The sequence below is a fragment of the Microtus pennsylvanicus genome, chromosome 5, assembly GCF_037038515.1.
Source record: "Microtus pennsylvanicus isolate mMicPen1 chromosome 5, mMicPen1.hap1, whole genome shotgun sequence".
NCBI classification, from domain to species: Eukaryota; Metazoa; Chordata; class Mammalia; order Rodentia; family Cricetidae; genus Microtus; species Microtus pennsylvanicus.
The window spans coordinates 122,747,772-122,767,871 of record NC_134583.1 but is presented as its reverse complement, the minus strand read 5'-3'; the positions used below and the strand labels follow the sequence as shown (position 1 = coordinate 122,767,871).

The 20,100-nt window shown below is 43.7% G+C and overlaps 2 protein-coding genes across 2 annotated transcripts in view; both read left to right on the top strand.

Moving 5' to 3' along the window:
* The window catches only part of Cwf19l1 (CWF19 like cell cycle control factor 1), a 299,806-nt gene that overhangs the window by 239,894 nt on the left and 39,812 nt on the right, over nt 1–20,100 (top strand). The window lies entirely within an intron of this gene.
* Nucleotides 1–20,100, top strand: part of Pkd2l1 (polycystin 2 like 1, transient receptor potential cation channel) — a 34,364-nt gene that overhangs the window by 12,265 nt on the left and 1,999 nt on the right. The window contains 10 exon segments of the mRNA XM_075975266.1: nt 12,583–12,710; nt 13,092–13,345; nt 14,562–14,786; nt 14,955–15,183; nt 16,060–16,230; nt 16,398–16,579; nt 16,864–16,984; nt 18,151–18,249; nt 18,464–18,585; nt 19,737–19,863. Coding sequence (XP_075831381.1) covers nt 12,583–12,710; nt 13,092–13,345; nt 14,562–14,786; nt 14,955–15,183; nt 16,060–16,230; nt 16,398–16,579; nt 16,864–16,984; nt 18,151–18,249; nt 18,464–18,585; nt 19,737–19,863 — 1,658 coding nt within the window.

The following is a 20,100-nucleotide window of genomic DNA, read 5'->3' as shown; positions in this document are numbered from 1 at the left end:
AAAAGAATATAAAAAGAAGTAAATGGTTTAATAGAGTAAGAAAAGCCATGTAAAGATGGAATATACAAAGAGAGTCTGGATTATAAATATTATTATGTTTTCTTTGAATTTTTTGACTGTGAATGAGCTAAGTACAGAGAGACATTTCATTGTATGGGCTGCTAAGCTAAGCCAATATATATATATACATATATATATATACATATACATATATATATAAAAGGTATCTTGAATTCAAAATTTGGGTGTAAGGATATGTTGCTTGGAAAAGAGGTTTTTCTTTTGTTTCCACAGAGGATAAGAGCCTGTGGATTCATTCCAGGCTAATGTGGTTTGATGGACCAAGATCCCCCAAAAGGTCACTGTGAACACCCCCGAAAATTACTTCACCCAACAAAAAGCAGGAAGTATTTTGGAGAATAACTGATAAGTAAAAATAATAAGAAAAGGGCAGCTCCACCGGTGTAAGAAATCCAATTAGGTCAAATCAAACCAAATCAAAATGCCCATTGTTTTAAGTAAGATGCTCTCAGGTGGCCCAGCACATGGTAGGGATACAGGGCAGCAGGGAGCCCATGCAGACCTGAAAACCACATGTTTCTCCTCTGGGAGCTCACTTAAAAACCCTGTGGGAGTGGTCCTGACACCCCCCCCCTCCCAGGGAGGGGTCAGGACCTGGCATGCTAGGATTTGGAGTCCAGAGGAATGCAACTCCCAAGCCAGGGGCTATGGGCTAAGCTCCCAACTTAACAATAACTATGCTCATATTCCCAAATATTGTTTATAAATGTTTCTTTAAAGGGGGATATGCTATAGAGATTTGCATGGGTATGGATCTTGGTTTATTGATAAAAATTTTAGGTAAATTTTGTTATATTGTGTACATATATTTTTGCTCTTGATTAAGGTATTGTGATTGTGCAGCTCATTTTAAAATGTAATGTATAATTAAGAAATATAGGTTAATAGAGAGTCATCTATAATAGTCAAGCTTGTAGTCATGTTAGTTAGGTTCTCTAGATGTACAGAGGTATATTTCAGATGGATAGTTATTCTTCAAATCTTTCAAAGACTACAAAATATGACATTAAAAGTGTTTTAAGAATGTAGGACTTTTCATGACAATGAGACATATCTGCTCCTAGCAGTACCAATCTACTTCAAGAGTAAGATGGGCATCAAAGAGGCTCCTTATGGCATTGGTTAGCTATTAAGGCAAGAAACTGCTATTGCTTGGACTGCTTGATGAACTGGACATGGAGGATTCACAGAGAAATGACTGCTGAACTTGCTTAAAGGTGGGATGGTACTTTGGGGTTCCTGCATCATGAAAGAGTCTGCTATACATTCTGCAGGACACAGAAGAAAGTAACTTACAAACTGTCAATATAGGAAGAATTGTCTTTGAAATTTCCTGCTTTATAGAAAACTCTGTTAGATACTATGGGCCTGTAGGCTGAAGATGGATGCCCCAACTGTACAGAAGAACTTTGGGTGAGTATCCAGGCAGCGAGATGTCTCTGTCAATTCTAGAGTTTTGGAAGTTGCTTACAATGCACTTCCTGTTTACTTAGGTAATATTACATCCTTCTGGAGTCTTTGATGGAATTGAAGAATTGATAGTTATAGTTTTCCTTAGTTATGATAAAAGATAAAGTAGATTTAAATATTGTAACTATAATTCTTGCTTGATAACTGTCTTGTTAAAGTTAAAACCTTCCTTTTTATTTAAACAGAAAATGGGAGTGATGTGGGATTCCCCTCTATATGCTGTGAACACCATTTGTTAATAAAGTAACTGGTTTGGCTTGATAGGGTAGAAGAGAGCTACGTGGGGAAAACTAAACTGAATACTGGGGGAAAAAAGGGCGGAGTGGGAGAGAAGTCATGTAGCCCCACTGGAGACAGATGCCAGAACTTTAGCTGGTAAGCCACATGGCAATACACAGATTATTAGAAATGGGTTAAATTAATATGTAAGAATTAGCCAATAAGAAGCTAGAGCTAATGGGCCAAGCAGCGTTTTAAATAATATAGTTTCTGTGTGATTATTTTTGGTCTGAGCTGCTGGGTGGCTGGGAAACAAACAAGTGGCCTCCTTCAACAATTAACCACTAAAGCTGCCGGCTATGGATATGCAAGACCTTTGCCATGCACCCCAGCTCACAGGAAGTAGGAAACTAGAGAGGGAAGTATGCCCTTTACGTCTATGACATGAAATAGAAGTTGAAAGTGGAAGTCTATCCCTCCACTCCCATCCTGCTGCCTAGAACTTAATTGAATGTTTATCACACTTGATACAATGAAAGCCTCGTAATGCAGTATTTGGTTGGACGAAATGAAACCCACATAAAATTATATTATTATGAAGAACAACGGGAAAGACATTTGGAAGTAACTGCCAGTCTGCACCAGATTAACAAGAGAAGAAACACTGTAGTTTGGCGCTGGGGGCAGCAATGGTAAACAGAAATGGAGAAATCAGGGTACTGCCGAAGTAAACCTCCCAAGACCAGAGTCACTGGGGAGACTGCTGAAAACTTTTTTCCTACTACGACATGATGGTGGCTGATTAGCAAAGGAACCGTGAAAGTGTTATCAGAGGCTGCAGGGAAGGCATAAGAAAAGGTACAATCTTGACATTGGATGCTACTCCTACAAGAAAGCCAAAACTCAGAAGAGTTACCCTCGTGTCTCTCCAGCCCTGATTATGAATTTGGTAAAAGCCCTACGGGGTCCAATTTGCCAAGAAATAGCCAGTCTTTTCAGAGAACTTCTCAACAAGCCATATACTAAGAGGGGCTCATGAAGAGGTGTCGGAGGTGCTGAGAGATGTATAGGACCCGTCAATTCAACCACTAGAGAACGGCAGAACACCGGAGGCTGTCTACACAGGATGGCTGTCAGGACAGGGCCAGAAGAGACCCACAGGCAGCCAGAGAAGCTGTGAACACCACCATTCTCCTCAGGCTAGCAAAGAGCTTTCCATCTGAAAATTTAAAAACCATTTTATTTTCTTGCTGTTTAATTTCTGCGATTCTTTGCAAATTCTGGATAATGGCCCCTAGTCTGAAGTGGTGCCGGCAAAGATATCCTCCTACTCTGTGGGCTGTCTGTTAGCACTGCTGATGGCTTCCTTCGTTGCACAGAAACCTCTTCTTTTCACGTAATCCCATCTGTTGAGACTTGGGATTACTTTCGGGGCTGTTGGTGATCTATTTTTGAAGTTTTGCAGGAGGCACCAATCTATAGGCATAGCAGAATATCATTAGGAATCATTACATTGACATTTCCCCCTCTAGTCTTGATAGGTTCTATTCTCGTTCTCCAGGTCATCCAGCCTCTGGGTTCTGGTGGTCCGGGCAGTGTCAGGGGTGGGCTCACTCTCCAGCATGGATTTTAAGCTAGACCAGGCATTGGCTGTCTACTCCTTCAGTCTCTAGTCCACACTTATCCTAACATATCGCACAGGCAGGACAGACTGTAGGTCAAAGGTTATGTGGCTAAGTTGGTTTCCCACTCCTTCCACTGGAAGTCTTGCCTGGTCCCAGGAGATGGCCAGTCACATCGGGCTTTTGTAGCAAGCTCTTTAATCTGCTAAACCACCTCCCCAGACTGAGACACCCAATTTCTGACACAGGGGTAGAGTAGGTTCATGAAAGATCTATAAATTTACTGCCAGAGGTGACCTAGCTCCCTAAGGGTCTTGTCAGTTAGTACAGGGAAAGGACCCTGATCCTGCCCAAGGAGAGGCAGGCTAGAAAGGCAAAGCTGTGTCCCCTCCGTCATAAACAGGGGCAAGAAGGCAAGGGCAGCACTTGGTGCCCCATGTGGCAGTTCCTGGGAAAGGGAAGCACAAACCTCTGTGCACGTTGCTCTGAGCTGGACTCATTTCCCAGCAGCTCAAAAGAAAGAACTAGACTGTGCAGTCTTCCAGCACCGGGTCGGATAAAATCAGGTAATTGCCAAGCTCCTGACAATGACTAATGCTGATTTCAACACTCAGACCTCTTTAACAACACTGCTTTATGCCCCGCCCATGTCTAAAAGGGACAGCACAGTTCTGATAAAATATAGCCCACTGGAACTACAATAAGGACATAGCATCAGAACTAGAAAAAGATAAGAGAGGAAGAGAAACTGCCCAGAAAACTTACAGTACACAAGGACTGTTGCTGAGGGCAAAGCCTGAGCTGCTTGGGCAGTCAAACTGAGGAAGAAAGTACGAGTAATTTACATAGTTTTCATTGTGGAGTAGAGAAGGAAAAAAGAAAAGTACTCCAATTAATAACAAGGCCTACAGCACATGTACTATAAAACTGATCTTAAAATGCTAAAAATTGGAGGTTTTTTACAGTTGCTTCCCTTAATCCATGTTTAATACTCATTAAGTAAATATTTGTGCATATATATATATGTATATATATATATATTCTAAGGGTCTGACTTTACTTATTTAACAAAGCTAGGGGTGTTCAGGAAGGCTAGCAGGCATGTCCTAGAATTTCACCCACAGTTAGTGTGTTCAGCAGGGTCCATTAGTAAAGCTAAGCATGTCTTGGTTGATCTAAAGCTCCTTTTTAGGCAGTGAACTTGGTAGTTTACCATGTGTCTTTGTAACTCAAGCTCTGACCCAGATGCTGATATTGGGAGTTTGTTCATGAGCAACCTTATCAACTTGCACCATCCTGGGTGTTTGAGTAGATTCTCTCTCTCTCTCTCTCTCTCTCTCTCTCTCTCTCTCTCTCTCTCTCTCTCTGTGGGTTTTCGAGACAGGGTTTCTTTGTACCTTTAGAGCCTGTCCTGGAACTAGCTCTTGTAGACCTCGCTGGCCTCGAACTCCTTCAGTGAGATGTTTGGCAGTTCCATGTGATGAGTTTCGACCATATTTATTGCCTCCTCCAACTACTCCCGGATCCATCTCCTCTCCCAGGACTGAGTTTTTGGAGGAGAATCAGAGTAGCCAACCAGATTTAGAGTGGTCAAGTGGTCTAGTTGTACAGGGAAGATGGTGGGAAGATCCCTGTCTTTGCGGTAAGGGAGACTTGAGTCTGAATATCTGCTGTGCTTGTGTCTTTTGTGGTCTTTAAAAGGGGGGATTAACTACATTTTGTTTTGTTTCTTGAGACAGGGTTTCTCTATATAGTCCTGGCTATCCTGGGTCTCACTATTAACAGCACTCTTGACTTTAGTTTATCTACATGAAATGGAGATTGTAACTCCTGCTTCCCCAGGTTTTTGTAAGCCTTGCGGTAGGTAATGTATACCAAACTCGGGGGATATCAAGTATTAATCAAGGTGATTATTTTATAACTATGCTTGGGCAACTGTGAACTTGTCCTGAGGCCATGAATATGAAATATGACTTAGCATGCATCACAGCCAAGAAGAGGAGCAGGAGAAAAAGGAGGAGGAAGACATTACCTATTCTTGGTGTTGGACCGTAAATCCTTTCCTTGGTCTCTGATCTTTCCACATTATCTCATGAAGTCATCCCTAGTCCCTAAAACCTACCTGGAATGATGCCATAGAAGATAAACTGACATGTTGGCATTCAGCGCTCTCAGTCCAAGTCTGACCACTTCCATTCCCCGGTGTAGTGTCACTGCTTGAGCTACACAAAGCAATGCACTCCTTTGCAGATCCTGAAGGAACAGAAAGGCCAGAGCAGGTGGGGCAGCGCAGGGCTCTTTAGAGATGCTCCCAGGAGTGAGAGACTTGCATTTGAATCTTGACTTTTTACCTGTGGCAACCGACAGCCAGTCTCTTGAGGCTGGAAAATGGAGATCATCGTAGTACTCGCTGTAAAGTTTGTCGTCAAATGAAACAAAAGAGTGTGGCAAGTGCACGGTCCAGAGTGCACACAGAATTGGTGTGCACAGGCAGGAGGGGGCACTCTGGTCATTAAATCTCTGAGCCAGGTGTTCCAGGGAGACCAGCTGCTTCTTCATAGAAGAGTCAACTTGGGATCTGTGGTACCCGAATAGAAATGGATGGGAGGCAATGGTGAGACACTAAGGAAGACCAACACCTTGTTTGCAATCTTCTTCCACCCCAGTGGACCTGAAGGTGTGGTGCCAGGTGTGACTTCTAGTGCTTCAGGAGGGCAATGATTTTCCCTTGGGGAAATTTTCTTCAAACTCCAGGGGGTTTTAAGAGCTCTGGGAAAGGTACAATCTCTTTCCACCCCTGATCTTAAGATTCACTGAAATAGACAACGGGGAAGCCCATGGCTTCTGGATGTTCCCATGAAGAATCCCCTGACTGCAATGGGTCACAACCGTGGTTCTCCACACACGGCCCCTGAGCCTAGAGCATTGATAGTACAGGGGACTTATTAGAAACACATGTAGAGCCCCACACAGTGCTGCAGCAATGTGCCCTTTAACAAGCTTTCCATATGTCACATACTACAGGTTGCTTATGGGTAAGACATGGAAGCAGCAAAGGTGACAGGAACTAAGATCACTGCCCTTCGGAGCAACTCTGGGCTTCTCTGAGCTTCACTTGGATTCAGACCATAGCAACCTCCGAATCTGATGTTTAGATTTAAAACTGTGTTTCTTTTCAAGTCCCGGAAGAAGCAGAGCATTGAACCCAGGCCTGGTTCATCTTAGACAGGTGCTCTACCACCCAGCCACAGCCCAAGTCTCCACTCAAATTTCTGAATGAATGACAATGAGGAAGATTAACCTCCCACTGGTTAGTTGTTGACCAACTGAAATAAATTCCTGTGGTGAGAGAAACCACCTCTGATTCATTGTATCATATTCTCTCTCCCTCTCTCTCCTTTCCTCTACACAAACACACACATTTGTATTTGACAGTAACTGAGATATAATACTTTATTGTTCCTGTCTTAAGGTTTTTCATACAAAGTACCATGTTCATAAAAAATTAACAAGGAATCCAAAGCATGTGCGTATAGTGTTTTGACTGCATGTATGTACATGTATAACATGTACGCCTGGTGCCCTCGGAAATCAAAATGTGTATTTGAATCTCTGGAAATGGAGTTGTGAGGCACCATGTGGATGCTGAGAACTGAACCTATGTTATCTGAGAGAGAAATGAATGCTCTAAAGGCCAATCCATCTCCCCAGGACTCAGAGCGTTTGAGTGGAGAGACCAAGCTGGGGCTTTAATCTAGAAGGGTTTTAAGGTTCTATCTTGGTCCTTTTTATGCATAAAACTTTATCTAAAGAGTCACAAAGGGGAATGAATACTGCATTTCTGTGCATTAACAATCATTTGACCAGGTGAATGCATTGTTCTTAGAAAATATATTTCTTACTGCCCCGGGTAATAGTCAGAGGTTATTGGGGCTGAGCCTGCAGCTCAACGGTAGATCAATTGCCTAGCATACTCAAGACCTTGGGTTCGAGTCTCAGCACTGAAAAAGTCAAACACAAAAGCAGATGCCCAGATGGTGATGTCCAGCTATAATCACGGCACTTGGGAGGTGGAGGCAGGAAGTTCTAGAATTCCAGATCGGCTTCACGGACATAGAAGAAGTCCAATGCCAGCCCGAGTTACATGAAATTGCATCAACACAAGCAAACAAGCAAACAAATAAACAAATAAGACTGAAGATACGAGCCGGCGGTGGTGGCACATGCCTTTAATCCCAGCACTTGGGAGGCAGAGGCAGGTGGATCTTTGTGAGTTCGAGACCAGCCTGGTTTACAAGAGCTAGTTCCAGGACAGGCTCCAAAGCTACAGAGAAACCCTGTCTCGAAAAACCAAAAAAAAAAAAAAAAAAAAATACTGAAGATACGTCCTGATAAATAGTTGGCAAGCAATTCAGAACTGGTCTTTAATTTAGCCTAAACTAGGAAAAGCCGGGGCAAAGAGTACCATCTAGTGGCCACTCAGCAGTGTAACATTTTAGTGCAAGATCAGCTGGGATAGTCTACTGGGCAGTTCTGCCTATATTGGCAGTCAGTAACTTTCTTTTGTGTTCTGCATAATGTCTGGCAGTCTCTTTCATGAAGCAGGAACCCCAAATGACTGTCTCACCTTCTTTAGGCAACTTCAGCAGTCATTTTTCTGTGGGTTCTGCATGCCCAGTTCATACAGCATAGCATCAAGCAATCCAGGCAAGAGCAGTTTCTTGCTCAGATGGCTAAAAAACTCCATAAGGAGCTTCTTTGGTCTCCATCATCCTCTTGAAGTAGATTGGTGTTGCCAGGAGCAGAAGTGTCTCATTGTCATGAAAGATCCTAAGTTAAACATTTTAAATGCCATATTCTGTTAGTCTTTGAAAGGTTTGAAGAATAACTATTCATCTGAAATATACCTCTGTACATCTAGAGAACCTAACTAACATGACTACAAGGTTGACTATTATAGATGATTATCTATTAACCTGTATTTCTTAATTATACATTACATTTTTAAATGAGCTGCACAAACACAGTACCTTAATCAAGAGCAGAAATATACATATAACAAAAATTTATCTAATATTTGTATCAATAAACTAAGATTCATACCAATGCAAAGTATCCACATCTATAGCATATATCCCTTTAAATGTAAACAAACATTTATAAATAATATTTGGGAATTTGTGTGTAGTTCTCTCCAAACTACTTTCTGTTTTTTGTTGAGCAAAGTAATTTTTGGGGGCTGTTCAGGGTCCATCAAACCACATTAGTCTGGAAGGATTCCACAGGTTCTCATTGTCTGTAGAAATAAAAGAAGAACCTCTTTTCCAAAGCAACATATCCTTAGACCCAAATTCTGAAGTCAGAATACCCTTAAAATATATATTCTGGTTTAGCTTAGCAGCCCATACAATAAAATATCTTTCTGTACTTAATTCATTCACAGTCAAAAAATTTAAAGAAAACACAATAATATACATAATCCAGACTCTCTGTGTATATTCCATCTTTATGTGGCTTATTTTTCTTACTTTATTACTTTTTCTACAAGTTTAATATTTATTTTATTATCTTTACTCCTTTAATCTATGACTACCTGTACTCTTTTATATTACATTTACTGTCTCTTTACTATTTTTCTTCTCTCCCCCAAGCCTACAGACATTTTTTGAACACACTGTGTCTCATTTATAGGTCCTTTATGTCTGAATCTGTCCTATTGTGTATCTGAAATCCTTTTCTGTCCAGGAGCACTTCTTAAAATGCTAAGCAGCAACTAAGGCTGCTTTGTCTTTTGGCTCCTCCCAATACAACATGGTGGAGGCCTGTTCAGTGTGAGCTATGCTCATAGCCCCATTTTCAGGGTCTATGTTGCCATTAAGCAAGTTGTAGCACTCTGCTCACAATTCCCATTTAAATGCTCTGTAGCAGGAAAGAGTCAGAGTTTGTGCTGGCAGCATGGCCCAGGAAGCCGCAGTTTTAAAACCAAGCAGTATTTTTGTTGTTGTTGTTGTTGTTGTTGTTTTGTTTTTTTTCTTACCACTGAATCAGGAAGACCTCTCTTAAAGGAGTTGCAGCATGCTGCCAACAAGCAGAGCCCACGGCTGATGCTGTTACGCTGACTTGGATTCCTTTAGAGATAGTCCCAGGCATGGTACAGCCATACCACATTGTAGTTCTATTTCTAATTCTATGAGGAACCTCCATACTGATGTCCATAGTGGATGGGCTAATTTGTATTCCCATTAGCAGTATATAAGAGTTCCTTTTCCACTTTCACTCTTGTCTGCATTTATTGTTGTTGTTGTTTCCTTAATGACAGCCATTCAGACTAGAGTGTGATGAATTCTCAATGTAGTTTTGACTAGCATTCCCTGATGCTAAAAATGTAGGATATTTTTATATTTTATTAGCCATTTGTACTTCATCCTTCAAGAACTGTTTGCTCATATGCACATTTATTGATTAGATTGTCTTACTATTTAATTTTAAAAATTCTTTATGTATATATAGATATTAGATAGCTGTAGCCAGCTAGTAGACTTTCTTCCTTGCTATATGTTGTCTATCCACTCATTTAATCATTGTTTTTTGCTACACACTTTCATCTTCTTGAGGTTAATCTATATGCTTTATATATGTTTGTTTTATGAAATTGGATGCAACAATATTTGGTGCATATGTGTTTAGAATTGGTATAGTCATTTAAAGAACTATTTCCTTAATATAAAATGACCTTCTTTATCTCTGTTGATTAGTTTTGGTTTAAAGTTTATTTGTCAGATATCAGTATCTGATTTCCACTGAGAAAGAAAAAAAAATTAAAGACATTGCTCTTAGAGGCTGAAAAAATCCTGCTTTAAAATTTGAACATAATTATACACATACAAACATTATAATAAAGATATAAAAATTTATACATTTTACATAGATACTCAAATATGAAGATGCTACATAGCCCTGTCCTCTCTCCTACTATGTTTTGAAAATAACTTTGAAGACAATGGTATAAAGCTTCATTATACCCAAATACCTTAACGTATATTTTCTTAAGATGGTGAATATTCTCTTGTCAAAGTTAGAATATTGTCATTGATCTAGAACTTTCATTTAATGAACAAACCTTATTACAATTTCACCAGCTAATTTACTCAAAGGTGTTATAGTAAAAGAGAGACTATGACCAAGGATCCATTTTATCATATCACATGTTGTTTTTAGTCTTTCACCTTTTAAACAAACAAACAACAACAACAAACCTCAAAATCCAGCCTTTCATCCCAGCCCTCAGGAGGCTGAGGCAGGTAGAACTGTCTGAGTTCAAGGTAGTTTGATCTACACAGCAAGTTCTCTGGCAGTCAGAGCTACACAGCGAGACCCTGTCTCAAAAACAAAACAAAAACCCCTCCGAGTAACAAGATAAATAATAATGTCAAATTAGAGCCCATAAGGGGGGGGGGTGGAGAATAGCCAAACATCCATAAGTGCAAACTGATAAACAAAATCTCTCCCTGAAATGAACACTGGAGTCTTAGTCACTGTCCTATTGCTATGAAGAGACACCATGACCAAGGCAATGCTTACAGAAGAAAGCATTTTATGGGGATCTTGCTGAAGTTTCAGAGGTTTACTCCATTACCTTCTTGGTGGAGAGCATAGCACCAGAATGAGAGCTGAGAGCTAAATCCTGATCTACAGGCAGAGAGAGAGAGAGGCAGAGACAGACAGAGAGGGAAAGAGAGAGAGGAAACAGAGAGAAAGACAGACAGAGAGAGACTGAACCTGGCATGGACTTTTGAAACCTCGAAGCCCATGCTCAGTGACACGCTTCCTCTAACGAGACCACACCTCCTAATTCTTCTAATACTTCTCAAACAGTTCTACTCCCTGAGGACTAAACATTCAACATTTATAAACATATGAACCTCTCGAGGCTATTCTTATTCAAACCACCACAATCAGCCATGAAATGTAGAGGAAATAATTTATGGAAAAGAAACTCACTATTTGATAACCATCTTGGCAATAATTAGACAAAATTTACCTACAAATGCTTTAATCTCATAGGTGAAAGATGAACGAATAATAAGATATTTACATAGGATCAAACTATGTCCCAAAAGGTTTATTAATTCTAAAAAGGAAAATTATAATTTTACATTGAAGAAACATAGCAGATACCATCTTTTTTGCTTGCTTGTTTGTTTCTTTGTTTGTTTGAGACAGGGATTCTCTGTAGCTCTGGCTGGCCTGGAACTTACTTTGTAGACTAGCCTAGCTTCGAACTCAGAGATCAGCCTGCCTCTGCCTCCCAAATACTAGGATCAAAGGCATTTGCCACCACACCTGGCAAACATCATCTAAAGGGATCAAAATTAACTTCAGTAGTTAGATATCAACAGACAACCTGTAACTTCTTCTGACATGAGGCTATGTGAAGGACACAACATCACTCGTGAGGCACGTCTCCCTCAAATCCATTACCTGAATTTAATCTTGAGGAAACATCAGACAAGCCCAGATTGAGGAACAACCTAGGAAATAAGTGGTGTACGCATTTTAAACCAGGGCTTTAAGCAAGAACATGTAGGGCTTCTCTATTTTTGGTACACAGGACTGATCTAGGCATCAGAGTGGTCACGTGATGTGCCATTATTCAGAGCAGAGGCCAGATCTCTTTTGAACAGCAATGAATCCTGTTCCCAGGAGAAGCTGGTGCCCACGCCATGCCTACCTGCTATGCCCATGGCTGTAGAATAAATGACTCAGGAGGTCAGGAGGTTTCATCTCCAATGCAAGACGTTTAGCTTGAGTCCTACTCTAGAATCTTGATGCAAAAATTGAGAACAAATTAAGGGAAGCACTGATCTTCCAGTGCAGACATCTTTTGACTTTGGCAAGCAAGAAATAAGAGTTAGTCCGAGTCTGGGGAGAACAGTGAGACTCCAGAAAGACAATGCCAACAGGGCTTTACCATGTGGGGTGCAACTGTTCTAGGTGACCTTGCAGTCACACCCTTCCCTAAAGCACCCCTTGACTTTCCTAGTGGCACGACCACCCTCCCTAGATAATTCTAAGGGGAAGGTCTGGTAGGCTCCCAACTGAGGTGCGTGTCTGACCCCAGGGCAGTGGGATTTTTTGACTTCTCTGCGGGGACGGACCTTGAAGGCATGCCTCTCCGGCTGTGTTCTAGTGACCTACGGAATGACAAGCTCTAGTGCCTATTACTACACCAAAGTGATGTCCGAGCTGTTTCTACACACCCCATCAAACTCTGGGGTTTCCTTCCGGACCGTCAGCAGCATGGCAGATTTTTGGGACGTGAGTAGGACACTGTCTTCACCCCTCCCTCTCCTTCTTAATTGTCTGAGACACAGGTCAGAATTCAGGTCAGTCTGGAACCAGGACAAATTAAAGGATAAAGCTGACTTCGCGGCTTGGGGTAAAGGGCAAGTGGAGGTTGGAGAGAGAGATGGGGTGTTGACTAGAGGTTGACCAGCAAGAGCAAGTCTAGCGTTTGAGTCAGGAGGGAAGCTGAACCTCAGAATGTTTTAAAATGTATTTTGGTCAAGTTCTGAAGGTCAGCTGTGCGGGTCCAGAAATAGAGGCTAGAGGCAAGTTGAAGGCCAGGGAAAGAAGGCAAACGTCATGCACTGGGGTTAGGAGGAGGCCGGACCAGGCCCAACCCAGATGCTGGTCTAGTTTGCTCAGGGCCCCCTCCTGGACAGTTTGTACTGGACGAAGTGGTACAACAATCGGAGCCTGGGTGGTGGCTCCCACTCCTTCATTTACTATGAGAACTTGCTGCTGGGGGTCCCGAGGTTGCGGCAGCTGCGCGTGCGCAACGACTCCTGTGTGGTTCACGAGGACTTCCGGGAGGACATTTTGAACTGCTACGATGTCTACGCTCCAGACAAGGAAGATCAACTCCCCTTTGGGCCTTTCAATGGGACAGCGTAAGTGAGCCCCTGCCCAAAGCACAGGGGCATCCCTTTGAGCTTGCCATCAGTCTGGGGTGTGGGAAACACTTCCATGAAACCTAAAAAAAACCCTTTACGGTGGGCACCTTAAGAGACTTGGAGACCGCTCCCTAAGTCCCAACAATGACTCTTTGACGACACACGCTTGGTGTGTGTTGTTCAGGTGTGGAGGAAGCAGATTAGCAGAAAAGACACAGCCTCTGGATTTGTTCCCACTGGTGGTTGACAGTTTCATCCTTCCTGGAAGGCGGAGTCCCTTGGGGTGTGTGGTCCGTGAATGAAGTTCATGCTGTCACCCAAGTCATGGTTGGAGAGTTTGACTCCTGGGACCTTTTACAGGAAGCAGCAAGGGATGGAGGATGGATAAGGAATGAAAAGAGGACAGGAAGAGGATAGAGAGGATAGGAAAGGAGTAAGCAGGATTAGCTGGGTGGTGGTGGCGCATGCCTTTAATTCCAGCACTCGGGAGGCAGAGGCAGGCAGAGCTCTGTGAGTTCGAGGCTAGCCTGGTCTAAGAGTTCTAGGACAGGCTCCAAAGCTACAGAGAAACACTGTCTCGAAAAACCAAAAACCCAAAAAACAAACAAAACAAAAAGGTGTAAGCAGGATAAAAATGGGGTTGCTAGGGGGTAGGTTGGAAGAGTGGCTAGAACAAGGAATCCTGGGGTTGACCAGCCAGCGATGGAACCATAGGAACTAGAGAATCATTCCTGGATTTATGGTCCAAGTGTTTCCTTCCTGTGCACTACACAGCCTGGGTCACCAGTACATTCACCGAGTGAAATAGGAAGACATTTACATTTGAGTTTCAGGGCTATGGCTGGATAACTGACTATCTTGGAATTCCCTGAGTCTTCATTTCCTCTACTGCAAAATATGGACAGTATTTCCCCTCTTTTCCCAAACAACTGTTAGTAGCAAACGAAATGATAAATGTGAAGCATTTATTGTATATGATATTATGTACACTGCATGAGACATCTCATACAAGGTGTATAAGACATGTTTCTCACAAAATTATGTATGTATCACATATAATATATGCACACATATACATGTATAGTTCAGTAAGCATATACAGATATACAATACATGTAGAACTGTAAATCCAGGCATTCGTAATTACCTTAAGGGGGTTAGGGTTTTGCCTGGTTCTGACCTCTTTGCTCAGATGGTATCTTTTCTTTGGCAGGTGGACTTACCATTCACAGGATGAGCTGGGAGGCTCCTCCCACTGGGGCAAGCTTACAAGCTACAGTGGAGGTGGCTATTATTTGGACCTTCCAGGATCCCGACAAGCCAGTGCAGAGGCCCTGCAAGGCCTTCGGGAGGGGCTGTGGTTAGACAGGGGCACTCGGGTGGTCTTCATCGACTTCTCAGTCTACAATGCCAACATCAATCTTTTCTGTGTTCTGAGGTAAGCACCCTTTCCTCCACTGCATCTCTCTCTGTCCATGGTTCCTAGTCCATCTGATGTGCTTGAGATCTTTCCCCACCTGGTACCCTATGGCAGATGTGAGGTGCCAGGACAGTAGGATGAACTGTACTGACCCAACCTCCACTAGCCATCTCTCCTTCCTCACAGACTGGTGCTAGAGTTCCCAGCCACAGGAGGGGCCATCCCGTCCTGGCAAATCCGCACAGTTAAGCTGATCCGCTATGTGAATAACTGGGACTTCTTCATCGCGGGTTGTGAGGTCATCTTCTGTGTCTTCATCTTCTACTACGTGGTGGAGGAAATCCTGGAAATCCACCTGCATAGGCTTCACTACCTCAGCAGCATCTGGAACGTTCTGGACCTGGTGATCATCTCGGTAAGGGACTTGGGACATAATAGAGGGTGGAGAGACTTCTGCTTTGATGGGGGATCCGAGTCTTTCTTTTGGAGGTTCAAGCCCTCTTATTGACTTAGTAGAAGCACTATGCTAAGTCTCTCCAAGAGAAAGGCTGATGCTCCCTGGCTCAGATCTTGGAAAAACTTGCCCCCCCTCCACATCTCCCCTCCTCCTCTCTTGTGAGTGGGCCCTCCTTTTCCCCTTATACAAATCTATTCAGAATCTCTTCTGCCTTTTGTTTCATGACCTGACCTCTTGAGAACCCTTTCATTTCTCTTTTTCTGTCTGAATACTCTCTCCCTCCATTGTCACCTCCTTCCTACTAATAAGACACATTTGTTTTGCTGTTGTTTTATTTTTACATTTATTTGTGTGGATGTGTGTGCATGTGTATGTGCGTGTGTGCATGGACACATGCAACAGTGTGCCTGCAGAAGTCAGAGGACCCCTTATGGGAGTTGGTGCTCACCTTCCACCGTGTGGATCCCAAACAGACTTAGGTGGCAGGCTTGGCTCAAGCACCCTTTACCTGCTGAGCATCTCACTGGCCCCATCATTTATTTCTTTTACCAATGCTTGGGAGAAATATGGATGGGGAGACATCATGTTTCTGGATACCTCTTTCCCACAGTTCTTGACAACCTTCCTATTGCCTGTGGCCCTAAAGCCTTCTCTTGGGCTGTAGCACACTTAAGCTGCTCCCTGGTCACCCACGCTGTTGCATCTGGAACTCAGCTAGTGAACATGTCAGCAGAGAATGTTTCTTGTCCTGGTTTTCCGCTGGGAGCTCATTTTTGAACTTCCTGTAAGATTCCCTCAACTTCTCTGACACTCCCCATGACTCCCATGTGACAGCTGTCCGTAGAGGCCGTGGGTTTCCACATCTTCCGAACTCTGGAAGTAAACCGACTGATGGGAAAGCTTCTGCAGCAGCCAGACACTTATGCCGACTTTGAGTTCCTGGCCTTCTGGCAGACACAGTACAACAATATGAACGCTGTCAACCTTTTCTTTGCCTGGATCAAGGTACCTAGGACTTGCCTCCCGCCTCTGCCCCAAGGTTCTTTCTCACTTATCTTCCTCCATATGGGTCTCATTTTTCTTGTCCAATTTGGTACCTCCCAGCCCTCCCTGGAGTGTTCCATGCTTCTCACCTTCTCTCTCTCTCACTTGTTTCACCGTGACCCTTGCAGATATTCAAGTACATCAGCTTCAACAAAACCATGACCCAGCTCTCAACCACACTGGCTCGCTGTGCCAAGGACATCCTGGGCTTTGCTGTCATGTTCTTCATCGTCTTCTTCGCCTATGCCCAGCTTGGCTACCTGATTTTTGGGACCCAAGTGGAGAACTTTAGCACTTTCGTCAAGTGCATGTGTGTGTGTGTCCTGCCCCCACCCTTGGGCCCCTCACTCTCCAGCTCCCAGGGTGTGTGCAGCCTTGGGAAAAAGGGGCAAGTGTACAGGCGTTAAAGTATCTGGGAGTGTCTTACAGTTCAGGTTTGTGCTCAAGTAACTTACAGTCCATCTGTTTTTATTATAGTGCATTTATTGCATTAGTCACAGCAAGGGTCTGTTTGTGATTAGGAAAGCAGGATGGGGTATGAATTGGGCAGATATTTGGCTCGGCTCTGGTTGAAGCCCAGATCTCATCTCTCAGATTCACCCAGTTCCGGATAATCCTTGGGGATTTTGACTACAAAGCCATCGACAATGCCAACCGAGTCCTGGGCCCTGTGTACTTCGTCACCTATGTCTTCTTCGTCTTCTTTGTGCTCCTGGTGAGGGTCCCTCTGAGGGCTGGTGACCTAGAGGGCCTTCTGGGTGGGCTTTTGACCCCACACACCTCCCACTTAGGATTAGAACAGGTTTCTCACAGCATGGGGGAAGGTGTGTGGAGGTGGGGTTCTTTTGGGTTTTCTGAGTGCTGGTTCTGTAGTGATAACAGATGGCCAGGTGGAATATGGGACATAAAGGAAACTGAATTCTCCCAGGAAAATCAACTCCTCATCTTCCAAGGAAAGAAAGGGAATGGGGAAATACCTCATGAGGCGCAGCAGAGATCTCTGGAAGTCTCTGTACCTGTTCTCGCAGAGGCCCCTTCCTTTGGGGCATTCACAAGAGTTTCTACCGTCAGTGTTTCCCTCTTCTTGCCAACTGGGAAATTATCTGAGATTTATTTATTTTATTTTACATGTATGTACTTTGCTTGCATGTACACATATATGCAGCACGTGTGTGCTTGATGCCTGGGAGGAGTTGGACCCCCAGATCTGGAGTTTCAAATGGTTGTGAGCTAGGGCAGGGGTTCTGGGAACCGAACTCTGGTCATCTGCAAAAGCAACAAGCGCTCTAAGTGCCAAGCATGTCTCCAAGCCCCTGAGTGTGAGTTTTATTGGTATAAACAGACAGTATCCTTATTGGATTAACTGATGGAGCCACAGGTGTGGAATTGGGATCACTGGTAAAGAAGAGAGCGCATTTGTACTTTGCCATTGAAAGTAATGACTTCAGTGGCTGCTGGGCCCTTGTGTAGGGAGGTCCATGGCATATGTTCTAAACTGGTGTTTAGAAAGGTCACTGCAGCATCTGAATGAGGAACCTCAGGTCAATGAGAGAACATTCTGTCTGTAACAGAACTGTGCCGAAGGCGGACTTTCAGGCTCTTGAGAGGCAGTATGGGTGGGCTGCTGTGCTGAGACTGAGAGCATCGGTCTCTTTAAAACATGCGGGCAAGAAAGCGCAGTGCTTTCAGTGGGGCTAAAGGTGAAAACCTGCATCACAAGCAGGGTGTGGTGGCATGCGCCTCTAATCCCAGCAGGGGAGGTGGCAGGTAGATCTCTGTGAGTTCAAGGCCATACTGGTCTACACAGCAAGTTCTAGGATAGCCAGGGCTATATAGAAATATTCTGCTTCAAAAAACCTATGTCCCTACTTTTTGCTTTAGAATATGTTCCTGGCCATCATCAATGACACATACTCGGAGGTCAAGGAGGAGCTGGCTGGCCAGAAGGATGAGTTACAGCTTTCTGACCTCTTGAAACAGGTGACCACTCAGGGTCTTTGAGCAGTGTGCCCCCCTCTGGGTTTGGCTCTGGGACACTATGCCGTGGTAGCCTGTTCTTGCCTGATGCAGGCAGGCATCTGTGCTCTTGAGTGCCTTTGACTTGTTCCTGGGGGCCTGGGAGCTTTAGGTGGGGGTGGGGCCAATGGCTGTGAGGACCCAGCGGGGAACTCTGCCTGCTCTCTTTCCCTTCCAGAGCTACAAGAAGGCCCTGCTAAGGCTGCACCTGAGGAAGGAACGGGTTTCGGATGTGCAGAAAGTTCTGGAGGGTGGGGAATCGGTGATCCAGCTGGAAGATTTCACCAACACCTTGAGGGAGTGAGCAACTGGAGATTCTTTGAAATTAGTCTAATTTGTGACCCTCAACTATACATGCTTTGCTAATAACCCCAGTCTATGTGGTCTTTATTGTGACCTTGCTTTACAGATATTCTGTACCTTACTGAACATCTCATATACCTAATGTAACAGTATAACAATCTTATTATTATATATGCCCCACCCCAGATATTGGGTAAATATATTGCAAGGACCATCTGTGCCTCAGGCTTGAGTAGACGATGACATAATTAAATGAGACAACGAGGAGCTCAAAGGCACGCAAGCAAATATACCAAGACAGACTAAGTCCAAGAACAGCAGGGACTTAAAGAGAGGGAGGCACAGAACAAAAAGAGTCATCAATAGCTTTTGAGATTTAAGGAAGGCTTCCAGGAAGAGGTGATGATGGAAAAGGGTTTTAAAGAATGCCTAACTTACACACTGGGCAAGCAGAGGAAGGCCATTGTGATGGATAGCCCAGATATAAAATGAATGGCAAGTTGTAGGAGGAACGGAGGCCGTAGCCAAGGGCCACGCTGGGAAAGACCTTGAATGTCACCACTGAATCCGAGGGGTAGAGTGCTTGGGGGGGGCAGACTTTAAAACCAGAAATTGGTGCTCTCAGATGAGCATTTTCTAATACATTTTAATATTTTTTCGTTTGGTCTCACTTTAGTACCCTGGTTCACCGTGAACTTGATCTGATTCTTCCTCTAGCCTCAGCCTCCTGAGTACTAAGACTTATAGACATCTTTCACCATGCTTAAGTATTAAACTTGATAATTAATAATTAAGCATTTAAAATGTTAATTGTTCTCTTTACGGAGGATGGGTTTCAGGAGTAGGGAGTGAAAGGGAAGCTAGAGCTGTGGAGGTGGCAGCAGGTTATCCAGGGGCACAGAAATCTAATGCTCTCTGCATGAGATGCTGAAGGCCTAACCTAGCCAGCAAGAGTCACGGCATGAAGAAGAAATAAAAGAACTTGTTAGAGGTAGAATCACTAGACCCTGAAGATCCTAGTTTCCCTGTGTGATCCTCTTCTCCAGAAAGCAAGACCCTGAGATCAAGATCCTTACAAGAGTCTAGTAAAAGGGCAGGGAGGCCATATTTGAGTGATTATGGTTACTTCTTTGCCTTGTTTTCCTTAGACTGGGGCATGCAGAGCATGAGATATCTGAGCTCAAGGCTGCCTTCACCAGGTTTGATCAGGATGGGAATCACGCTCTGGATGAGAAGGAGCAGGCACAGATGCGACAAGGTCTGGAAGAGGAGAGGGTAAGCAGTGTAGACAGAAGTTTCTGTCCCACCCATCCCACGGCCAGTCAGTCCCAAAGAAACACACAGAGGCTTCTATTAATTATAAACTAGCTCTTATAACTTAAATTAAACCACAATTCTTATCTATGTTTAGCCACGTGGCTTGGTACCCTTTCTCAGCAAAGCGTTCTCATCTTGCTTCCTCTGTGTCTGGCTGGTGACTGCATCTGCCTTTCCTCTTCCCAGAATTCTCCT